Source organism: Lepisosteus platostomus, chromosome 20 (assembly GCF_059453375.1).
Source record: "Lepisosteus platostomus isolate fLepPlt1 chromosome 20, fLepPlt1.hap1, whole genome shotgun sequence".
NCBI lineage: Eukaryota > Metazoa > Chordata > Actinopteri > Semionotiformes > Lepisosteidae > Lepisosteus > Lepisosteus platostomus.
The window spans coordinates 8,506,337-8,528,241 of record NC_142630.1 but is presented as its reverse complement, the minus strand read 5'-3'; the positions used below and the strand labels follow the sequence as shown (position 1 = coordinate 8,528,241).

Here is a 21,905-nt window from a genome sequence, read left to right as displayed (position 1 = left end):
GGGAGGGTTGAACTGGCAGCAGTGGACAGGCAGGGTGTTCAGGTTGAGGTGGAAGTGTGGAGGGGGAGGAGGAGGCGGGGGGGGGAGATCATCCCAGAGTCTCTCTCAGGATGATGGAGTGTGTGCAGCCCGAACTCCCAGCACCTCTGGACACTGTTTCCCAGCCCTCTTGGGCCCCCATGTCTCTGTCTACTTGGCCCCTGGAGCGTGCAGCCAGATACTGTCTGCAGAAGGCCACTTATTAAATCTCTGGAGCCAGCCATACGGTCAGGGTAAGAGTAAAAGGACAGGATAGCTATTGCTATTTAGATGCAAATCAATAGCAGTGTGGTGCCAAAAAATAAATCCCCAATGTTCTGAATGCTGGCAACAGTGATCAACTGGCAGCTATAAGCATACAGTGCTTCCACTGATGCTCCTGTTAAACGTCTGGACCACAAACCTGATACTGAAGTAGCACTGGGCAGCAGTGTGGGGCAGTGACTGGGGTGCTGGACCCCTAAGTGGAAGGTTGCGAGTTGAAATGCAAGTTGCTGTGGATAAAAACCTCAGCCAAATAAGTAGATTGGTAATTGGAGACCACCAAGCACTCACTACATGAACAGTGTGTGGTTGGAAAATATGCACGGCTATGACATCACCCATCCTACCATTTTCTGTATGCTTTATCTAATTCAGGATGGCAGGGGAGCCATGGCCACATCCCGGCCAACAACAGGAGGAAGGCAGGATACAACACCAGGATGAAACACCAGTCCATTACAGGACACACAGACGCACACGCTCACACCACGGCTAGTTTTCCAGAAGCCCATTAACCTACCAGCATGTCTTTGAACTGTGGGAGGAAACCAGAGCTCCTGCTGGAAACCGTGAACACAGGGAGAATATACAGTACAATATACAGTTGCAGACAGCACCTCAGGTCCGGAATTGAACACTGGGCCTCCGTGCTGAGAGGCAGTCATTCTTGCTGTGACATCAATCATTTAAAATCAGGACAGTAATGTTTTCCTCTAAGAATATCTGGTAGCTATTGCCTATTTTTAACATTAATAACCATACTGTATACTTCGCTTTGTCCAGCTTGAATGGTTTGGCTCCTGACTGCCTCAGTGGAGTCTCCCTGTAGACCCCTCTTTCAGTTCCCAGACCCTGGGCTGATCTGTTGCTCCAAAGCTGTGGAATAATCACACTGCTGCGGATTGCTGGCCAGAGGAATCAGTGTCCAAGACAGGAAGTTCCTGTGTATTCTTGCACAAGATTCATCACTCAGATTGCTCCAGTACATGCTTTGCTCTAGAAATGCATATCCAGGTCATCACAGTAAATGTCATTTAGGTCTACGACTACTTACTGTACCTGGTAAAGAAAAAAAATGGATTCTGTTTAATTCAAATGATTTAATTGTATTACTTCTTTCATTGGGAAGTGAGATCAAATTCAATGCAAGGTGCAATATAAAATTTTAAAGATGGAGCAGCACAGTAGTGCAGTGGTTCGTATTGCTGTCCCACAGCGCTGGGTCTGGTGTTCAATTCCTGGGGTGTTATCTAAGTGGATTTTGTATGTTCTCCTCTTGTTTCTGTGGGTTTCCCCCCACACTCCAGAGACATGCTGATTGTTTAATTGGCTTGTGGGAAAGCGGGGCCTGGTGTGAATATGTGCATGTCTGTGTCTGTGTGACTAGCGTCCCATCCAGAGTGCATCCTGTCTTGTGCCAGATGTTTGCCGGGATAGACTTCTCCGCGACACTGTACTGGATAAAGCAGTTAGAAAATGGATGGGTGATAAAAGTGATTATTATTCAGTACTCTATATGTATTTTCTTATAGTGCATCTTGGGTCCAGAAGTTAAAATAATTATAATATCTCTTAATTTTTTTAATTAAGACTAGCTTTGGTGTTCATGTTCATCTTCAGGAATGCACCCCCCCATGCCCACCTTATATTGATTACTTATTGAGGGGATGGGTTTGTTTTTACATTTTCCTTCCATGTGCTTTCTGTTTGCGGGTGACCATAAAAATATAAGTGACACTCTTTTAATTGTTTGCATAAAAACTAAAAGAATTCAGGTCTGATTCACATTCACTGATTCAGAAGAGATTTGTTTCACATGGAAAATTTGTAATTAATTTTGAGAGCCAGACAGCTGGGAGAGATGGAGAAATCAGCCTTCCTGTTTCACCCTGCCAGAGAAACCGGAGGTCCATACTGTATATAAGTGAGTGCAATTGAAGTAAGGGCCTCAAGAGCAGGCTTGAGTGAGTGTACTACTGTGTGTGTGTGTCTGGGTGGGGGTGCATTTCTTCCTTTAATGGACTGAAGATCTGGTTTAAAACTTTTGAGAAACAGATCAATATTAAATTATCATGTCCCTGCACTCATAACTCTAAGCGCTCAACAATGGGGAGAGACAAGGTCATGGGAGAATAAATAGCAGGCAGACTGGCTAATGATCTATCATTTTCGACAAGTGCAGGCACCCCAGAGCTGTGGAGCTGACAAGATCATTAATAAAACGCGGTGGGAACGTGATCGATCCCTTTGATGGATGATCAGAGCCACAAATACTATAAAACACCTGGCTGTCAAGCCCAGGGATGGCGGGCCGGGCCAGGTTTGCTGGAGCAATTTTTGCTAAGAAAATAAGATGATGAAAATGCTTGCAAACTTTTCACTTCCTTGCTTCTCAGTGCAGAATATTCACAGAACAGGGCTGCTGTTATTAAGTGATCTTCATTCATCACTTTGCATAGTGTTCCATTTTTTTTTCCATATTATCATGGCCCAGTCACCATTCTGGGTAGTTAAATTACAGTACAAATCTAATGCTAAAATGTTTGCAGCTGGCCCAGCATTGTGGGAAAATTACTGATGGAAAAATTCCTTCTTAGTCTGCTGTAAAAGCCTTCCTTACTCAGCAATTACAGTATCCTATTAATCTCCCATACAGAAAAAAGTAGATGCTGTTTCTTTAAGGAATCCTCTGAGTATCAATATCTATACATTGATCTTGACAAGATCTCATCTATCAAGATATTGATCTGTCTAGAATGAACCTATCTCTGCTACCGTACTGTCAGGTAGATTCCTTACTGCACACCAGTCTGGAAGTACCCAGCCCATAATGTGTTATCATGACAAGTACAGTAGTCAAAAATGAGTTGAATGTAAAGTATATACAATAATGTGACATATTGCACAGTTCTTCATAAACAGCCAATCCCTTACTGAAGATAAGTCATTATTTCTAAGTATCTGGATGTAATATCTACTAAGGCAAGCATACAATGTGCCATAGAGTTAAACAAAACAATTGCATGGGTGAGCTGTCAAGTAACTGAAGTTTTCTGCCTGTTACATCAGGCCCATTGAAATCCCCCCATTCATCCATGGATACAGTTGTTCCTAACCTATAATTCTTTAAAACTCTCGCCATGTTCCTTTGCATTGTAAAGCAATTGCTGGTTCGGTATTTCCAGCTATTCTACAGTGCATGAACTACAGGTTGCTGTGATTCAGTGTGAATTTCTGTCGAGGTCATCCAGACTAAAAATTATACATGTGGCAGGGACTGCAATTACAGTTCAACTGTCACTAGAGACAGTTTATATGGTTTCTCATTGTAAATAGCCACATAGGGTGATTGTACTTATTTCTTGGATGAGTGGTAAAGGCTTAGAATTTCACATCCTCACCTGGATACAGTGAAGCTTTGTTTGGTATATAAAACGCATTCACAGTGCTAGCATCTGTTGGGATTTTGTTGTAGGGGATACTGAAATGGCTTACAATAAAGCCTTCCACACAAACCTGGACTTCTGTCATTAGTTTTTCTATTTATGTGTGTCTAGTCCCTTGGGATCATCACAATATAATGTACAGTATAAAACATAATACATTACAGTTACTTATGTAAGGGGGTAGTAGTTCAGGTGGGTAGCTGCGTCAGCATGCGTAGGCTGCAAAGGAACAAGTAATAGGTTTATTCCATGCTGAAAAAAAGAAGAAAGAGAACACAACCTTTCGGCCGTGGCGCCTTCTTCAGGTGTGAAGAAGGCTCCACGGCCGAAACGTTATGTTTTCTTTCTTCTTTTTTTCTGCATGGAATAAACCTATTACTTTTTCCTATGTAAGGGGGTGCTTTTTACAATTAACAACAAGGTGAAGGAAAATACATTTTAAAGTCAGTGATATGTGTAGTGTATTGTTACTATGTAAAGTAATACAATACCTCTTGCAAGGAATTTCCCTCAACTTACTGATTTTAAAAAAGGAATAGGTTACTTTTTAAAAGTAACATCCCTGAGCACTGTTTGGGCATTGTTAAGGTGTTCAGATGTCTTGAAGTGGATGGTTTTATTGCAAAAGCCATATTTATGCACTTGCAACATTACTGCTATATTCTGATATATTTGGAGCTGCAAACAGCATGACTGCAATACAAATCAAGCCCCAGCAAACCAATTGCAAATACAACCTTTTTTTCCAGGAAAACAAAAAGGAAGGAGTGGCACAGGAAGCAGAGCTCTTGACAGAGACACTTCCATACGCTCAAATGTTAAAAATGTTTATTTTGTTTGGTTCAAGGGGTTTTGTTTAACTGCTCTTCTCCTCTCAAAACATGCATTGAGAAAGACGAGAAATGAAGCGCCGTTTTAAGGCCTCTGGCGAAATGCTTGCACTTTACGCTTGAGGTAAGTGTTTGCAAGACACTGTCCTGTGTGGGTGATGATAACTCATACTGCGGTTCAAAGGAACGCGGCGCTTATACGCTATATGTAATTACAAAGCTGACATTTAAACAAGACCATCCATATTTCACACAACTACCAAAGTACAAAATGTGCTACAGAGTAAAAGTAAAGAATCAATGAGAGGTGAAGTGCATTCTAATGTCTCGTTAATGGACTGAGGTATTAATTATTCACAACCACCCATTTTATTTCCACATTAAACTGGCAGCTGGGAGGAGAAATATGCAACCTAGTGCAATGTCTATGACTCTGCTTTGAAGACCATCATTAGTGATCTTCTAAAGATATAATGCAGCCTCATCACTCTCTTGCCTCTGGACGTGTGTTAATGTTCTTACCACATGTAGGCAATCTCCTGTAACTCTTTCAGAAGTAACAAAGACATCATCCTGCTGTCAGGAGGAAGTTCAGCTGCACCAGTGACTCTGAAGTGCTGCTTCATCAGAGCAACAGGTACTGACTGTTAGGCTTTCAATTTCATTTGTAAAAAGGTTTAATCCCCGTTTTTTTTCCCAGGGTTGGAAGAGGAGGTCAGATTTAAAAAATCCAATTCTTTCCCCAAAGCCGGAAACCAAAGTGAATAATTTCAGCACAAAGCAGTTCAGCACCAGATACCAAAGGATCTGAAGGATTTTATTCTGCATGGAGGAATTTCCCCACTGCAGTGCATGAACCTCATAGCACACTTAAGGACTTCATAGCATCTAGTCAGTGAAATCCCTGCCACAGTAAGATTTACACAAGACAAACTACAGGAATGTGATGGCCTTTTGGTTTTCTGGACTTTATGACGAATGTCTGTGCTCTGTTAAATGCTATTACATTTATTTGATGTTTATTGTTCCTGTGTCATTAGGACACAAATACATTTTTAGGGTACTGTTTATATTTTCATATGCTGTATGTGAGAGATAGCATCCTATTCTAACTCTTACAGCAGATTTCACAGGGATTTCTACACCCTACAGACCCTATTTCTTATGCATGCTGATGCAGGTGTGTATTCAGTAGATATATGGAAACATAAATCTTCAGAGGCATCGCTTCACACTTTTGCTTGAGCAGTGATTTTACAGGGACTGGCTTGGTGTTCCCCCAAGGTATGAATGTGTGATTCCAGACGTGCAGTTCTGCTTAACAGCACTTCCAGCTCTCTAGGCTAGGCTAGCAGAACCCCACACAAGTGCTGACTTTAATCCTGAACCAGAGCTCGCCGAAGCAGTTCTGTGCTTTTGGAATCTCAGTGCTACAGTATATTGCTTTATAAGAATCCCCCCAAAACTCATATAATATTCTCTTTAACAGTCCAATCATATCCAGCCCGCTCTCTTGTTGACCTCAGAACTCTTCCAGAGCTTCAGTGATCTGGCTTGCTTTTAGAAACGCAATGTCTCTGAAGGAAAAGGACATAAAATCCTTTCAGTTCATTGCTCAGATAAAACTGTTTACATCTTTATTCACCTACAAACAGAATAATTATTTTTCAACACACAGGGCATATGTAGAATTCTTGAAAGGGAGAATTTTTTTTCAATATGATCCAAAAGAAGTAATTCAAACTTCCCTTCTGGCTCTCCATCCTAAATAAGCAGTAGGCTTTTTGATGGGGACTCCTGACACAATTCTTTATGACACTGCAATAATGTTGTGAATAAATTGAACTGACTTGATTTCTTCCCTTTCTTTTATCTGCTCCGTTAAAGTAGACGTTCCAGCACACACACTGCAATGTCCCCACTGCCACCATGCCACTGGCAGGGAACATCTGTCTCCCAGTTCCCCTGCCAGAGAGTGTTAGAGTCAGGGTGGGGCGCTCACTTGAGTGGCCTGTCTAGGAAGGGCCTTTAGGCAGGACAACAGCGCCTGCCTGGCTTTGGAGAGGCACTCAAGCAGAAACCTGTCCTTCAGTCAGTCTTCCATGGAAATACAAACCTCTCAATGTCGCAGGGCCTTCAGAGGACCTGAAACACAGGGGGAGCATGTGGGTGACAGAAATTCAGAGGCAGAACTATCACTTGTCTCTAAAAAGGTAATGGCATTCTACAGGTTACCCAGAAATCACACCTGGTTAAGACTCAAGTGACTCGAGACTAACACAACCTTCTAGCATTCAGACAGTTTCACTGCAGTTATTTTAATTATTATTCAACCATGATACCCTGCCAGCCTGTATTTCAGGGCTTAAACCAGTCAAGTTAGAGCTGACTAATCCAAGAACTGTCAAGCAGACTGTAGTTATCTTTCTGATAGGATATTCTGATATTTTCTGTTTGTGTTAGTTTTGTCCAGTTTGACTTACAGGGATAAAATTACATATTTTGTATACTGCTGAACACAGATGGAAGACTTTGCTCAAGGGAACAGCAGCAGTGCGATTTGAAGCACCACTCTAAACATGAAAGCACATCACCCCCCCACCATATTTATTTTAAGAGAGCTAGATATGTTAAAAATATTGATTATCTTGAATCCTTAAACTTTGAAGAAACTCAAGACACTGCACGGCTGATAAATTGAGCAGCCACTGATGTGAAGCCACCTCTAGGGTGGAATGAGACAGCTATTTAGTGTCTGAACAAGACACATCACTTTTCTTTTATTGTTTTCAAACTGAACAGAGAAAGGTAAGGCATAGCAGAAGCCATCTGGAAAAAACATAAGTAATAGACAGGACCTCATTCCAGGCCACATTAAGATTAAATGTCAACCACTGACATTAACGAAGTATACTTTGGGTTTTTTTTTTACTCTTCCATTTTTGTGCTTCTCATTAAATTAGCAAAAAATATCAATTATTTGCTTTTGTGCCCATCACTACATCACTATTTTGCAATAGAGCGCTTTACAGATTTGTATAGATGTTAACAATATAGCAATGTGGGCCCTGAGAAGAGAAAAAAAAACTTTGGGGGACACTAATCACAAGAGATAATGAGCAGTTACTGCCCAGTTCAAGCTGTCAGAGTTAATCGAGTGAGATTTCTGAGGTTTCCTGGTTTCCTGGGCCATCCTGGGTCTCTCTTCCCAATGTCTGATGTCATAGGCTGTCAGGATGAGCCTGCTCAGCACAGCATCCGAGTTCTGCGATCCAGGCAGTGGAAAATACAAAGATGAAAAAGTGTGACAGTAACTGGTATGAAAATCAAGGTTTAATGTGAATAAAATTACACCTTCTGAATGTCAGTAACCCTTTTAAATGATAGCTTATATAGAATTATAGAGACGGAAAATGCAAAACTAAGGAGAAATAGGTCTTGAGCCTTGATTTAAAAGCTGAGACCAAAGGGGCATCTCTGAGGTGTTTTGGGAAGTAATTCAACAGTGTAGTGTAGTTAAAGACTCTTCCCAATGGTTGTTCATGGGATTACTGCCTAAACACTGTCCTTGGAACAGAATACTCTGTTTAGTATGCAGGTTGTTAGCAGTTCACTTAAATATGGAGGAGCAAGATGTTCTAGTGCTCTGTATTTGAGTGCAAGGTCAGAAGGATTACTTTAAACTCCATCCTATAATGAATGTGAGGATGCTAAAAGCAGAGTTCTGTGCTTGTGTTGTTGATCAGTTTTCGTGTGTTCTGTTACTTTATGCATTTCTTTCAAACATCCAGTCGAAAATAAAAAACATAATCTTTTCCACTAGGGATGTGATCCCCAAACAAAATGTTCAAAGCACAAGAAACATACAGTGAACAGTATTTTAGGGCAAATAAGATATTATGGTAATGTAATGTTATCCCACTTAGAAACAGTGTCATTCATTTTGATCCACAGAATATGAGAAGAGGGAGCACAATCTGACTCGAGGAATGGAATAGTCTGATTTATTTTGAAAAGACTTAACACGATCAATGGAACCAAATCCATGGTATCTTTGGAGAAATACTATCAAAATAAGCCCGAGAAGGCAACAGAACATACCAAAAATTAATCGCAGCTAACAATAGCAGGCAGGACGATGCTACAGGATCAGCACTCCTACCCTTTGAATGACTCCAAATGCTATACATAATAAAAGAGTCTCTGTACCTAAACAAGAACATTTTATTTCAAGCAGTGGAACCATTTTCTCTGTGCATTAAGCCTTAGGAAGGAGGAGGCATGAACACCATTTGGCTGAGGCTGGTGGGACTTCGTCAGCAGTGCCCGAGTGTGTTGAGGGGGGCAGCTGTGTAAACTGCTGAAGTGAGTGATTATGCATATCAATTATTTAAGAAGTCCAATAAAACTAATTCCCACCGAGCACAGTTCCAGCGCTAATCTGTCTGGTACTGCTGAGCTGTAAACATCTAGAAACACACTCTAGCCAAGCTGATGAGAGGCCATTAAAAGCGATTCAGCACTGGTGGAGTGAGCGCGTATATAAGAGAGCGAAGACTGTGTGTGTGTGTGTGTGTGTGTGTGTGTGTGTGTGTGTGTGTGTGTGTGTGTGTGTGTGTGTGTGTGTGTGTGTGTGTGTGTGTGTGTGTGTGTGTGTGTGTGTGTGTGTGTGTGTGTGTGTGTGTGTGTGTGTGTGTGTGTGTGTGTGTGTGTGTGTGTGTGTGTGTGTGTGTGTGTGTGTGTGTGTGTATTTTTGGTTGCCGATTTCAACGCTGTAATAGCTTCAAGAGAATCATTTAATAGACATGGACCAGTAGTGCAGCACTCTAAAGCCTGTTGTTTTAAGTGAAGAATATATATGGAACAAGCTGCCAATTCATGAAGTTGAAGCTGATACTTGGCTTCCTTCACAAAAAACAGCTGAATGAGAACGTTGGATCAATAAGCTACTAACTAATGAAACACTCCACATAGGCCGAAGGGCCTCCCTTTTGTTTGTGACCTTTATTTTGTTGTTATGGGCAATACAGGGTTAGTCAAAATGCCGTCGACAACTTTAACAGTTTATTACAAATCACCTGGGTTACTGTGACAAAAAAGGTTTCAAACGAAAGCATAAATATCAAAGTTTCCTTCACCATCTGTGGAGGAGAAAACAAAACTTTGGTAAAATAACTGGCATTTATACTTGTCGACAAGATGTTGACCAACCCTTTATTTACAGATAATATGGTTTTATGTGCATATTCGTATGTACTGAATCAATGCTGCGCTCCTGTTAACAATCACATCAAGTTTTCATTCTCATGAGGTTTAATTATGTAATTACATAATATGTAATTAAAAATCATGTATATATATATAATTATGCAATATGAAAGTCTTTGAAACAGCTCTTGGGTTGTTAGAATGACCTTTGTATTGCCTAAGACCTCCTAATCTTATCAGTGAGTGATTATTAAGGAAACAGGCTTTGGACCACATTGAAAAGAGTTCAGCATACAGGCCCCCACAATACCAGTCTTTCCTTCTCTGTTGCTCTCTTTGAGTAGGAACGTATGATCGACTCAAGTGCTGCAGAAATGCAAACGTTGCTCCGATTTGTGTACAGCGCTCTGATCCGTGCACCAGAAGAACAGAACAAGATAATAGCGTGTACGACAACATGCCACTGTGCGCTTTCTCGTGTGTGCAGATTTGATTACTCACTTAGCATTCCAGCAGGACTGGTCTTCGTGCAGCTTGCTTTACATGACTGCAGGGGCTTCGTGCTCACCTCTGCAAGTCTCAGGTACAGGTATCCCCAATGCGATGAGCCTTCCCACGGGACAGCTCCCACCTTCGTGAGCCACAGCTGTCACACGAAGCTCATGCGCAGCTCTCGTCTTGACTGAAGTAGTTAGGAAGCCCCTAAGATCGCCGTAGAGGTCTGGATAAAGCAAGAAGGACCGGCAGAATCTCCACGGGGCGCAGGCAGGTCCTGTGACATTTTTTAGAAAAACAAAATCCTAAATTGGAAAGTCTGAGGATCACACTTTCATTTTCATTTTCAGATTTGCACTACCACTCCTCAAAAACCCACCATCCAATTCTGGAAAAAGCAAAAGAATAGTTTTGGAACTTTTAAATTTAGTTTCTTCTAATGCCGTGATTGAATCTGATTTCTTTTGATGCCGGTGCATTATTTCAAAGCAGCCAATTGCATTAAAAACCAAAACACAGTAGTAACAGGCTATGGATACGATTATTGATATCAATATGAATATTGAGCACCGTATGAATCAGTATTCCTTCAACTACTACAAATTCCAGTACATGAATTATGGAAGTGTATAAAACAATATATGAGATGTGCTTTTCACGTTGGCTTTCTACAAAGTACTACTAGATCGAAATACTACATCGTTCTGGGGAAGATTGCAAAGAATGTTTCAAAACGTGGTGAAAAGACGGACTAGGTATTGAGAAGAGACAGAAACGAATGACGGGCAAAAGACTGAAGCTGGCCAAGCCCCCAGATCTTCTTCAAAGCAGACAACCATATGTGGGATGACAAGATGACATTGCCGGTGGAGTGAGTGAGCGCGCCGCACCGCAGACGGGCTGAGACATCCCTCATTGTGACAGGTGATGGAAGAGATTAGACTCACTGTAGCGAGAGCTGTCATCTTTAAATGCTACTCACCGCCTCTCTACCTGCCCCCGGCGAGAGGGGGGGACCCGCGCTGACCCCACACTGCCAGGGGTCCCTCTCGCTCTGCGCCCGCCATGCAAATGCCACAATTGTAGGGCGAGAGGAGGACCGGAGAAGGCTCTGTCACTGGAACATGGCAGAGCAGAGCGAAACTCTTAACGGACTAGAAACACAGCCAAGATGGATCACGTTTGGTCAGCAGGTGGTGACATTCACTGCATGAAAGTAAACCTGAATGGAAGGGTCAACACGCCTTACAAAATATCAAATATTAAATCAACGAGCATAAAGTCATTGTGTAAGAACAGGCAGCTCTAATCATTAAAATATTTGCTTTTCGTTGCAGATTTTCCTCTCCACTGTCTTATCTCTTTTCACCACACTTTCATTTGACTATCTGAAGTGTGGGTTTTTCAGCCATTTTACTTTCATTCTCTTCAGACTCCTGTGAAACATATCCCCTGGGAGGCCTGCGAACAGGAGTCAACACTCTGAGCCTGAGTTCCGATTAAGCTAGAGGCTCTTCATCGGGCCACCAAACACTAAACGTCCTGCTGTACACGAACACAGAACCAAAACTACAATTTCGCCCAACATTTAGTCTCTATATGGTTTTGCTGTCATTTGAAACTGAACTGTATGGGGAAGAATTTAGTGAAACATGAAGTACGATTAGGCAAGTCTCTGCTACTAACCACTGTGTGATGTGAAACATACAGTAGTTGGGTTGGCATATCCTTTTATGACAAGGCCTTCAGCTGGCTGCATCTTCCGGGAAAACTCCTCTGGAGACTTTTTTTGTCTTGAGTTTTTGGAGTTTGATGCTGTCGCCCCCCTCAGACTTTCACAGTCAGCAAATGACCTTCCCTCTAGACGCATGGTGTTACAGACTGATGGAAGGTCACTGGTAGTTCCCTGCTTTCTCATAAAGAAAACATGGGACAACAACCTGGACTTCATTACCTGCCTGAAACTGTCTCTGGCTACTGTAGATTCTTTGAAAGAGTATTTGGGGTATAACAACAACAGCAGAGTGCTTTGAAATGGCCTCAATTTACCCTATATAGAGTAACTTGTGGGCTTGTGCTTCAGGGGTCAACTACCGACACATACAATGAAGCAATTACAACCAACTGGGAAATTCTGCGTTTTAGAAGATAACGTTATTTTTAATTAACTGCATCTAGTTTTAATTAACAACACGTCTTTGATTTTCATGTCAGGAAGGTGTGTAAAGTATTGATTGTGCCCAATTGCCTTTAACACAGTTGCGCATATTAAAGCCTTTGTCTGAAATAGGCAATTTGAGATAAGTTATCAAGCAGGATACAAACAGGAACAGAACAGGATAAACGGTGTGAGTTAGAGTCAAGTGCAAAATTATTTTATTCCTCCATTTTAACTGCTGTGACTAATAATAATAGAACATACCGAAAATTGCAAATGACAAGTACTGCTACAAAAATATTCACCCTGGCAAAAAGGCTATTGCACTCCAGTAAAAATGTAAAAAAAGCTCTCTCACTTATCAATGACTTAAAAGAAAAAAGAGAAAATCATTATGAAAGCATAAATAAATGCACAAATGACAGAAATTTCCACTATGAAAAGGAAAAGGCAGTTTAGCAATGCAGTGAGCAAAGTCTGAGCAGGTTTGAAATGGTAAGCCCTTAAAATGATCTTATCTCCTGCTCTGCAAGTCCTTATGACACAAACTATTGCCTAATGCAATTAAGCACAGAACTATACTGACTAATACTGACTAACATACCTTGGGGCTCAAAGAAGGCTCCACAGCCAAAACAATGTGTTTTCTTTCTTCTCTTTTCAGCCTGGAATAAACCTTTACTTGTTTCTTTGCAGCCTACGCATGCTGACGCAGCTCCCTACTTGTATTAAAATTGTACTTGTAATTAAAATTACATGTATTTCCATTCACCAAAAACGCATATGATACTACTATCTTGGAAACATATTTTAAACACCATTTACTTGAATATTTAAACTAAATTGAGCCATGCATAATAATAAACTTTAACTGACATCCAGAACAGCATTACTCCGTTTAAACAGAAGCTGCAGTCTTTACATGTTGCTATAGTGCTCTCTGCTGTTCAATACCCACTTTACACAGCATGGCAGAGTTTAAAATGTGCTGCCATTCATGATGTGCTTAAGGAAGACCTCAGATTCCACATACAGTATGTTATATCTCTCCTTAAATGTTCTAAATCTTATAACAGTCTAAATCCACACACTTGAGAAAAGGATACCTGGCTTTAAATTATTCACAATTTAACAACTTAAGGTATATTTTGTTCTTAATTGCAGGACGTAAGATATTAAACGGCACTTATATTTTAAATTGTTTTCTTTAGATGCTTTAAGATAATTTTAAAGGGTGGAGTGGTGCTTAGCTCGGGTATACCTATGCTAGTTGTATACAGGATATCACATAACTGGAAGCCTGCAAGTTGCATTTTTGGTTTCTTCACACTATGTTCAAGCAGAGAAGTAATAGGAAAGTTGCACTAGAAACAGTCAAGAAAATTGCTTTGTTGTGACTCATCTCAGCATTGCTCTTACAACCTTCTCTGAGCCCAGGCAGGGATGCTAGAACGCTAGAGCAACCTCTGACCTGGATCCAATAACTGAGCAAAATGTGTCCTGCTGACAAGGTTCGCAGAGTTAAACAACAGTCTGAACAGGAACTGAAAGTAAGTGATCAGTTCCTCATCTTCTTGTCTGGGTTTGAGTGGCAGCCTCTAACAGGATCCATTAAAGAAAAGAACTATAATGAATCAAAAGAGCAGGTGCATAAGGAATTAGACAAGCCAAGAATGAGAGGGCAAAGAATATTGTGATATGATATTGTGAAATGATCAAAGGTTTTACGATTTTACAACAGCAGAAGAAAAGTAAAGGACAGAGTTAATACTAATATACGAATTTGAAAACTCTAGATGAGAGATCCCCACTTCTGCTTTTCTTTCCTATTGGGTAAACTGGTCCATAATTAAACTCTTAATTAACCTTTTAATTAAATTAATTTCAGATCTTTGTTTTCAGTTCATAAACACGTTAGAGCTTGCCTTATACTGTAACTAGTCTTTCTCATGTGTAACTTAAGATCTGCAGTTTCTGAGCAGATTAAAAAAAAACATGCAAAGGTCCCAATCAAGCAACTTATTAGTTCAATTAAGAATTCAATTAGGCAAAGAGCTCGGCTGGACCAGGAGCCAGCAGGAATAAAGAGTTTCAGAACCAAGAGTTGGGAAACCCTGTTCCAGTCAATGAAAGTCTAATTATTTTGGTTATGGAAACAATAGATGTTCCCCACAGGACATCAACAAAAGTCTTCCAGAAAACTCAAGACAGAAGTAATACCCATTGACAGAAAAATTGCAACTGAAGTGCTCCATAAATATAGTTACAAAATTAAACCTTAGCAATTCTAGACAAAGTTATGGAAACAATCATTAGAACCAAATATGAGGATCATCTGTGTGGTAACAATATTCTAGGTAATAGTAAACATAGACTTTGAAAAGATAAGTACATAGACTTTGAAAAGATAAGTATTGTTTAATTAATCTTTCAGTTTTTTAACAATAAACAGAAGTATTGGATACAAACAGATTATGTATGTTATATTTCAAATTTCACAAGGCGTTGAATAGAGTTTCTCATAATAATTCTAAAATTATTATTAATCACTGTAAGTGATAGTTGATCGAGTTAATGTGTGTACTTGCAATAAGAACTTGTAAATTGATAGAAAATGAGTACAGAAAAGGAGTGAAAGCTCAAACTGGGGAGATACACACTGTGATTACTGGTGTACCACAGGAATCAGTATTAGGACAAGTGTTCTTCATAATTTGTATCAGTGATCCAGATTCTAGTTTAGTTAGTAAATGAATAACATTTCCAAGCTGCAGCTGCAAATCAAAAGGACACAGGGCAAACACATGGCAGATGATTGTTAATACTGACAAGGGCAGAGTATTGCATGCAGGTAAAGGGTATAATTATGAATATAAGATGGAGAACATGTAAAGATTCATTAAATGCTGAAAGGCAAAGGAGATGCTTTGGTCTTGAACAGAGAAGACTATGAGGGAAGACGATTGAAATATTTAAAGTCCCCAAAGAAGCCCCCAAATGGATTTCAGGTTCTACAGTGAAATACAAACCAATCGAAGAGAGAGGAAAATCTGGTGCAGACAACGTAGGCATAAGAACAAAAACACAGATAATGGCAATTAATAAATGAATTCAAATACTGAAAAGTGAACATTGAAATAAAACCGTGAACTACAATGACTGAAGTGGCATGCATGGAAGTTTTAAAAGGAAGTGATAGGGGATTTATTTGGATACCATTACTTCACACAGAACAATACATCACGTGTGGAGTAACCAGTTCTGCAGTAGAAATAAATGATCTAAATAACTGAATCTAAATACATTTACAGTAGATACAACAAATATTGTTTGTATTTCCATTTCCATGTCCTGTCGGTGGGATAGGACGTATCTTATTTAAACTCATTTGGATCTCGGCTTGTAGTCTGTCAGCAACAGCCAGCTCGAATTGATCTCGCTGCTGAAGCTGTGCACAGATATCTTATCCATCTTATCCTTAATCCTAAATCTAAAGCGATGGTATCGCCTGACCAACACCAGCTAGGCCATATCCGAAATGTATAAATCCAAGAAACAACAAAAGGACAAGATCCCAGTTCACACAGCAGGCAATCTGTTCGGCCCTTTTCAAGTGGCAATTAAAGAGTGCCTGATTTCCTGTGTTTGCCTTGTTTCCCTGGTGTTTTAATTATAGAAAGAGGGCTCAGGTAATGAGAACCGGCACAGAGCCCTGCTGATTTTCATATTGGCGCCACAGGAAGATATGACACATGCAGAAAGAAGGACAGAGGAGAACAGAAGCCAAACCAGCCGACTGCTCCTTAACTCCCAGCACCCCTCTTACCTGAGCAGACTCAAATGTCAATTTTTCACTATTATTACTTTGAACGCTGGGCTGTTTGCAACCTCAGACACAGTCAAATTGAAGACAGTGTTAAAAGCCCTGGTTAAAGCTAGCATTTGATTTGAAATTGATGGCAGATGGTTTGTAATAAAGAACATTAAGTTTCTTTATTTAAAGGTCCTGGAACATCCCTACATAAATTCATTTTAGGTACAAGCTGCTATCACTGAATAAAAAAAACACAGTGCTTTTGTAAATCCCTTAAATTATGGTGTAGGTTTCAGCTTAAAGCTGGGGTGTTTCTTGTAGCCTGGAGCTCAGAGCCATAGGCCATACATTAAAAATTAAATTTTATTTTCACATTATTTTAGGAGTGTAGATATACTCAATAATGCAACAACACTGAAGAAAAAAGTAATCAATATTAATACAGATGTTACTGATCTGAAATGTTCTGCAATGTTAATCACCAGCACACTAATACCCTTATAAGGTCCAGTTTTGCTGTGACCTTTTAAGCTGTACTGCAACCACCATATAAATGAACATGGAGACAAAAATCAAGCAGACAACATGGAGTTACAGTATAATTCAGTATTCCAGTATTTACCTATATACTGTATGTTAATAATTGTCATGCATGTATTTGTCTCAGGTATTCTTTAGTTAACTGATTCTGAGTGTCCCAGGTCATGATCATCATTCTTCTCAATAGACCAGAGACTTGTCTTCGGCAGACTCACTGCCCACAGGTTCCCAGATGAATGCATTTCTGCCAGTCTTTGCAACAAAGGTCACAACATAGACCCTTCAAGCAGTGTGTGGATTAGACACAGTTAATGTGAGTGAGAGGACGAACGCATAATCGGGTTTTACACCATTCGTTCCTGCTTTGGACGATAGTGGGCGGCAAATCACTTCCACTCTGCCAGTGCTGAAAAAGAATTGCCCCCCCAATCTAGCCCCACAGCCCTGGCCTGCTGCCTGCTTGGCTATACTCAGGAATGTCTGAGCTGGGGTTGCGGGGGAGGTTTAACAACCTGGGCAGCTGCTGCCTCTGAGAATCCAGCTCATCAGCAGGGCAGACAGGTGATGACCATTCATTCCTCTGCCTCTGTCAAGGGACTTGTTCAGAATTCCACGCCACACCCACCGCACAGTGATCACTTACACCCCAGGAAATGGAAGAGTTGAATTTCTCACAGACCCGAACACAGACAACACAATCCGACTCTTTTATATTTTATAGTTTGGCGAATTCTGGCCTCCTCAACTACCCATTACACACCATATAGACATAATAGCTGGCCAAGTTTTGGGATACAGGTACCCATGCCACATTACTTGCCACAAAATTCAACTGATGTACTGTACAATGGGCTGCCATATCTGTTCATTCCTTCTGATTTGGCATGAGGTGAGTATACACTATGGATCATCTATTCTCCTCCTTCCCTCCCTTTCAGATATCAGGCTTCATAAGTAACCTCCATGTGTCACCGAACCTACTGTATTTCTTACCCTCGACAGTAATTGTTGACGTACAGTAGCAGGTTAATTCCTTAGACATTCAAGTTCGAATCCGGAAGTGAAAGAGAATGACGGGCCAAAGATTGACTGGCACAACATATTACCTCCCTTCACACCTACTAAGAGCAAATAAATAATGATAAAGGACTTCAATTCAGAGTTAGACATTTTTTAAATATTGTTTTAAACAATAACAAATGTTCATACAAAGCAGAAAGACCACAAGGGTTTGTATTGGAGGGGTAGCTCAGCTACACTCAACAGAATTGGTTTTCGTCCTCTTGGCCCGGGTTTTGAAGCCAGGAGAGAATTCGGCGTAGGTTCGCCGACGTGACGATCAGCCTGGAAAGTGTTAAATGCCGCCAGCCCCCTACTGCCCGGCGGGCACTGCTGCTATCTGACCTTCAGCGGGTTGGCTGGCTCTTTGCTGGGACCAGCTGCTCTGCCTCCGTCCCCCTCTCTGTCTCTCCCTGCTCCTTCCCGAAGGCATCGGCACCCCCCCCTCTCCGCCCCCACCGTACCCTGTGTATGTGTCAGGGGGCTAATATTTCAGCCCTCCCATGCACTCTCTGCACATGTGCTGTCAGTCACTCGCCACATTGCTTTTTTTTCTTTTTTTAGAGCCCAGTCGGGGACTCGTATACAAGACCTTTCATTCCACCCTGCTTTTGTTAGAAAGTTTGTGTGCCCCTTGGACAGTTTGGCTTGGAGAAATCGGATGGTTTAAGAACAACTCAGGGACACACAGGAGATGTCGTCCAAGGTGTTGGCGGGGCTCTGTATACTAGTGGCTGTTGTCTGCCAGGTAAGGACATGTTGAGGTTTCCTTCTTGTGGACTTTATGCTTTGCAGTCTATTTCTATCTTGACTCTTGGATGTGAGAAACACCACTGAGAGCGCTGAGTTTTGCCGCAGTAAAGAAATCTAGATTGGAGCGTCCGTCTGTTCTCATGTCCAGTTAGGGAGCAGGGTGAAAAAGCTCTAACGATACAAGAAAGGAGGGTAGGTCTAGCTGGTTCGTGTCACCGTTAAGTTCAGACTCACAAGACAGGGTGTCTTGGACAGGGATTGCTGTCATAATGAAATAGAAGCCTGAGTACAAAATAATCAGCATGGTTACTGTTTGTCTGAGTAACACATTGTGACTAAAGTAGAGTTCAGTGTTACTTTCATCCCATTACAGTTCCAGTCCATTACCATTATCTTCCTTAATGTAAGCTAAATTAAAATGAGTGAATATACAGTGTAGGCAAGAGTTGCTTTTTTACATTAGTGGGAGCCTAGAATTATTTTTCTAGCCTAGTTTATTTAATATTACTGGCAATGTCCATATATATAGTATTTGCAGTTTTCCAACAAGTTATATTACTTGGATTTCATTTAAGAACAAACAATTCTGGTGATATAGACAGTGCAGCAGTTAATAAGCAAAGGGTTAGCAGGAGCAACTCTGCAGGAAGACGGAGAGCACATTTCCCTTTGTAAATGTGTTTCTCATGTTATATATCCTTGTAAGCCCTCAGTAGCTGTGACGTCTGTAGATGTTCTGTGGTGTGGAAGTCAGCCTGCAACTCTTGAACAGATACAAACACAATGAATGCAGATGAAAATCGCTGCAACTTTTCTAAATTCACACTGAAATACTGTAGGAAATGCTAAAAATCAATAAAAAAGTAACCCACATAGGTACAGATTGTAACAATGGAGTCAAAATAATCACGCATAAGCCCCACCTAAAAGATTTTGAGAATGCACATGCCTGACATACTGTTTCACTAGAAAAATGCGAAATAAAATCTTTCAAAATATCAGTACTGTTTAGTGCAGTATATAACTATACAATCACAGAAATGTTATAGGGTTTTATGTGTATAGGGATTCTTCCCAGGGTCAACTTCTTAAAACTTAAAAAAATGTATAGTTTTAAAAACTAACTTTAAAAAGTGCATGGTGTAACTTAGAAGACTTCTGAATGGTGTCTAACAAAATCAGTCAATAATAGACCTTTTACTGTAAAGTACAGTTGAACAGAAGAAAAGGCAAGGACATTTTTCGCATTCAATGATATATTTCATTAGCATTTTCAAATTACATAGAAAAAAAGAAGATGATTTTCATTGCGGTATGATGTTACCAATCAAACAGTTTGTCACAAAACCTGTATGCAAAAGTGCTTTGATTACATTTTATTTTGCAAATGAAGCTGTTTTTTGTACCACGTGAACTAAAAATATCTAAATTGAGGAGTGTGTGGAACAAAAAAGCTTAATCAGCTTGTTAGTGCTAGCATGGCCCTTCGAAGAGAGTGTAGCCCAGTAACAGTAAGACATTATCACTTACTGTATATGTCTCAATAAGATCATTCTCACACTCAATCTGTGAAAACCAAGAGTGCTCCAAAAGACTGAGTGTCTGTTCCATATTCAAGCAGTAGAAGAAATCTTCCAATTTCTGTCTGCAGACAACAGTCTGAAACTAATGAGGCCTCAACACCCTTAGTAGTCTCTTAGAAAAATCTAAAGAAACAAGAGCATGAAATGGAAATGTGTGCTCAAGTTGAGGAAAACCCTTGAAACGCTCTGGTATGCAGCAGCTGTGTCCAGTTGATGTAAATGAATTTGGTGTTTGGTCGGCACATTAATCCATCGTGGTGATTGAGTGGCTGCACACTCTCCAGGCCATGAAATCTAGAGTAAATCCAGCTCTGAAACACTTGGCTGTTTACTGAAGACAAAACAGCTTCTTCTAGTTGCAGAACGTCTCGCTGTACTGGGTTTTCTGCTGCGTGTCCCTTTTTTCTGTTATTGTTGTAGTGGGTTACTGGGAAACCCATTACATGGCACATTAAAAATGCCTGGTTCCAAGCTCTGTCATGGAATGGAACAAATTGTGCATTCTCTTACTTGACTTCTATCCTATTTGTCTTGTGTTCTTTATTAGAACAGTGGTGGACATGCGCTACAATACAGCAGGTCCCTCAGATCATCTCAAATCCTCATAAGGTGAAGCCAACATAGTTTGTACTGTAACTAATTATGCAAAGACCCCATACAGCAAGATCTTAAAGGGAAGCCGTGGTGTCAGCTTAGACAACATGTTTTCATCTCCCACAACCCCTTGTTTAAAGAAGTGTCTCCTGTTCCCATCTTTCGTTTTCACTTACGTCTTCTGGTTTGTGCTTCACTGAGGCCTAGTAGCTACATTTGCCAATTTGAACTATTAAATCTGTGGAAACCGATAGATAAGGATATGATTTTCAAGTGTGATGAAAATCTGAAGACCCCTTTGTCCTTTAAGTGTAGTGAGTTATAGTGTGATAAACATTCTCAGTGATTGTGTTGTTTTATTTAATTTAAATTTGGCAGTTACCAATAGAGGTGGCATCTGATGTTCCCAGTGTCTGCTGCCCTTCAAAAGCCCTTTTGAGAACTTATTAACAAATACAGCACTCAAGGCAGAGACTTGTTCAGAGTATGTATAAAAGCTCAATAAGCAAGTAATGAGCTAAAAACAGAATATTAGAACACCAAGGAGAGGTTAATTCTGCATTGAAAGAAATATGTTTCAGCTGTTGAGCTGTCTTTAGGTGTGAGAAAATGACTGTGCCTCTGAGATGTCCTGAAAGACAAAACCAGACCAGTGGAAACATTTATAGTAATAAGCTCTTAACCTATTGCATCCAAACCTATTGTAATAAGAGCATTAAAAAGGGAAATTCAGAAATGAACATATATGGCAAAATGTTTCAAATTAACTGCTGTAAGAGACATGTGTCTTTACTCTTTAGTCCACATCAGCATTACAGGAGACCCAGGAGATGCTTTCCTGAGACCAATAGCTATGGTTCTAGTTCTGTAGGGGAACTGCTAACCTAAGCTCTTCCAAAAACCCAAGTTAAGATTAAACTTTTTTCTGCAAGGCATTCTGGATGAGAGCACTCACTAGCTGTCCCCTTGAGCTGTTAGCAAACATGCATATACTGTGCTGTATGTATTGCGTCTGTTCTCTTGACTGAAACTGCTGAAAAAAAGGAGCATGCTATCAGATATCAAGCCAGAACCTAATCACACCAAGGTCTTCATTAATTGTGTTCTCATCTACAGAAGAAC

General features: G+C 40.5%; 1 protein-coding gene and 1 long non-coding RNA gene across 5 annotated transcripts in view; one reads left to right on the top strand and one right to left on the bottom strand.

Moving 5' to 3' along the window:
• Nucleotides 1-6,194: 6,194 nt before the first annotated feature.
• LOC148644446 (uncharacterized) overlaps nt 6,195-21,905 on the bottom strand; it is a 27,579-nt gene continuing 11,868 nt past the window's right edge. The window contains exons 1-3 of one of the 3 annotated variants that reach the window (XR_015928736.1): nt 11,265-13,563; nt 10,289-10,559; nt 6,732-7,844 (exon numbers count right to left, since the gene is read on the bottom strand). This is a non-coding gene — a long non-coding RNA (uncharacterized LOC148644446). The other 2 variants (XR_015928735.1, XR_015928734.1) reach the window with 2 other exon arrangements.
• Nucleotides 18,394-21,905, top strand: part of cdh15 (cadherin 15, type 1, M-cadherin (myotubule)) — a 19,290-nt gene continuing 15,778 nt past the window's right edge. Inside the window, exon 1 of one of the 2 annotated variants that reach the window (XM_088614258.1) lies at nt 18,394-18,601. In XM_088614258.1, the coding sequence (XP_088470384.1) occupies nt 18,548-18,601 (54 nt within the window). In that variant the 5' untranslated portion in view covers nt 18,394-18,547. The remainder of the gene's footprint in view (nt 18,602-21,905) is intronic. The other variant, XM_088614259.1, reaches the window with a different exon arrangement.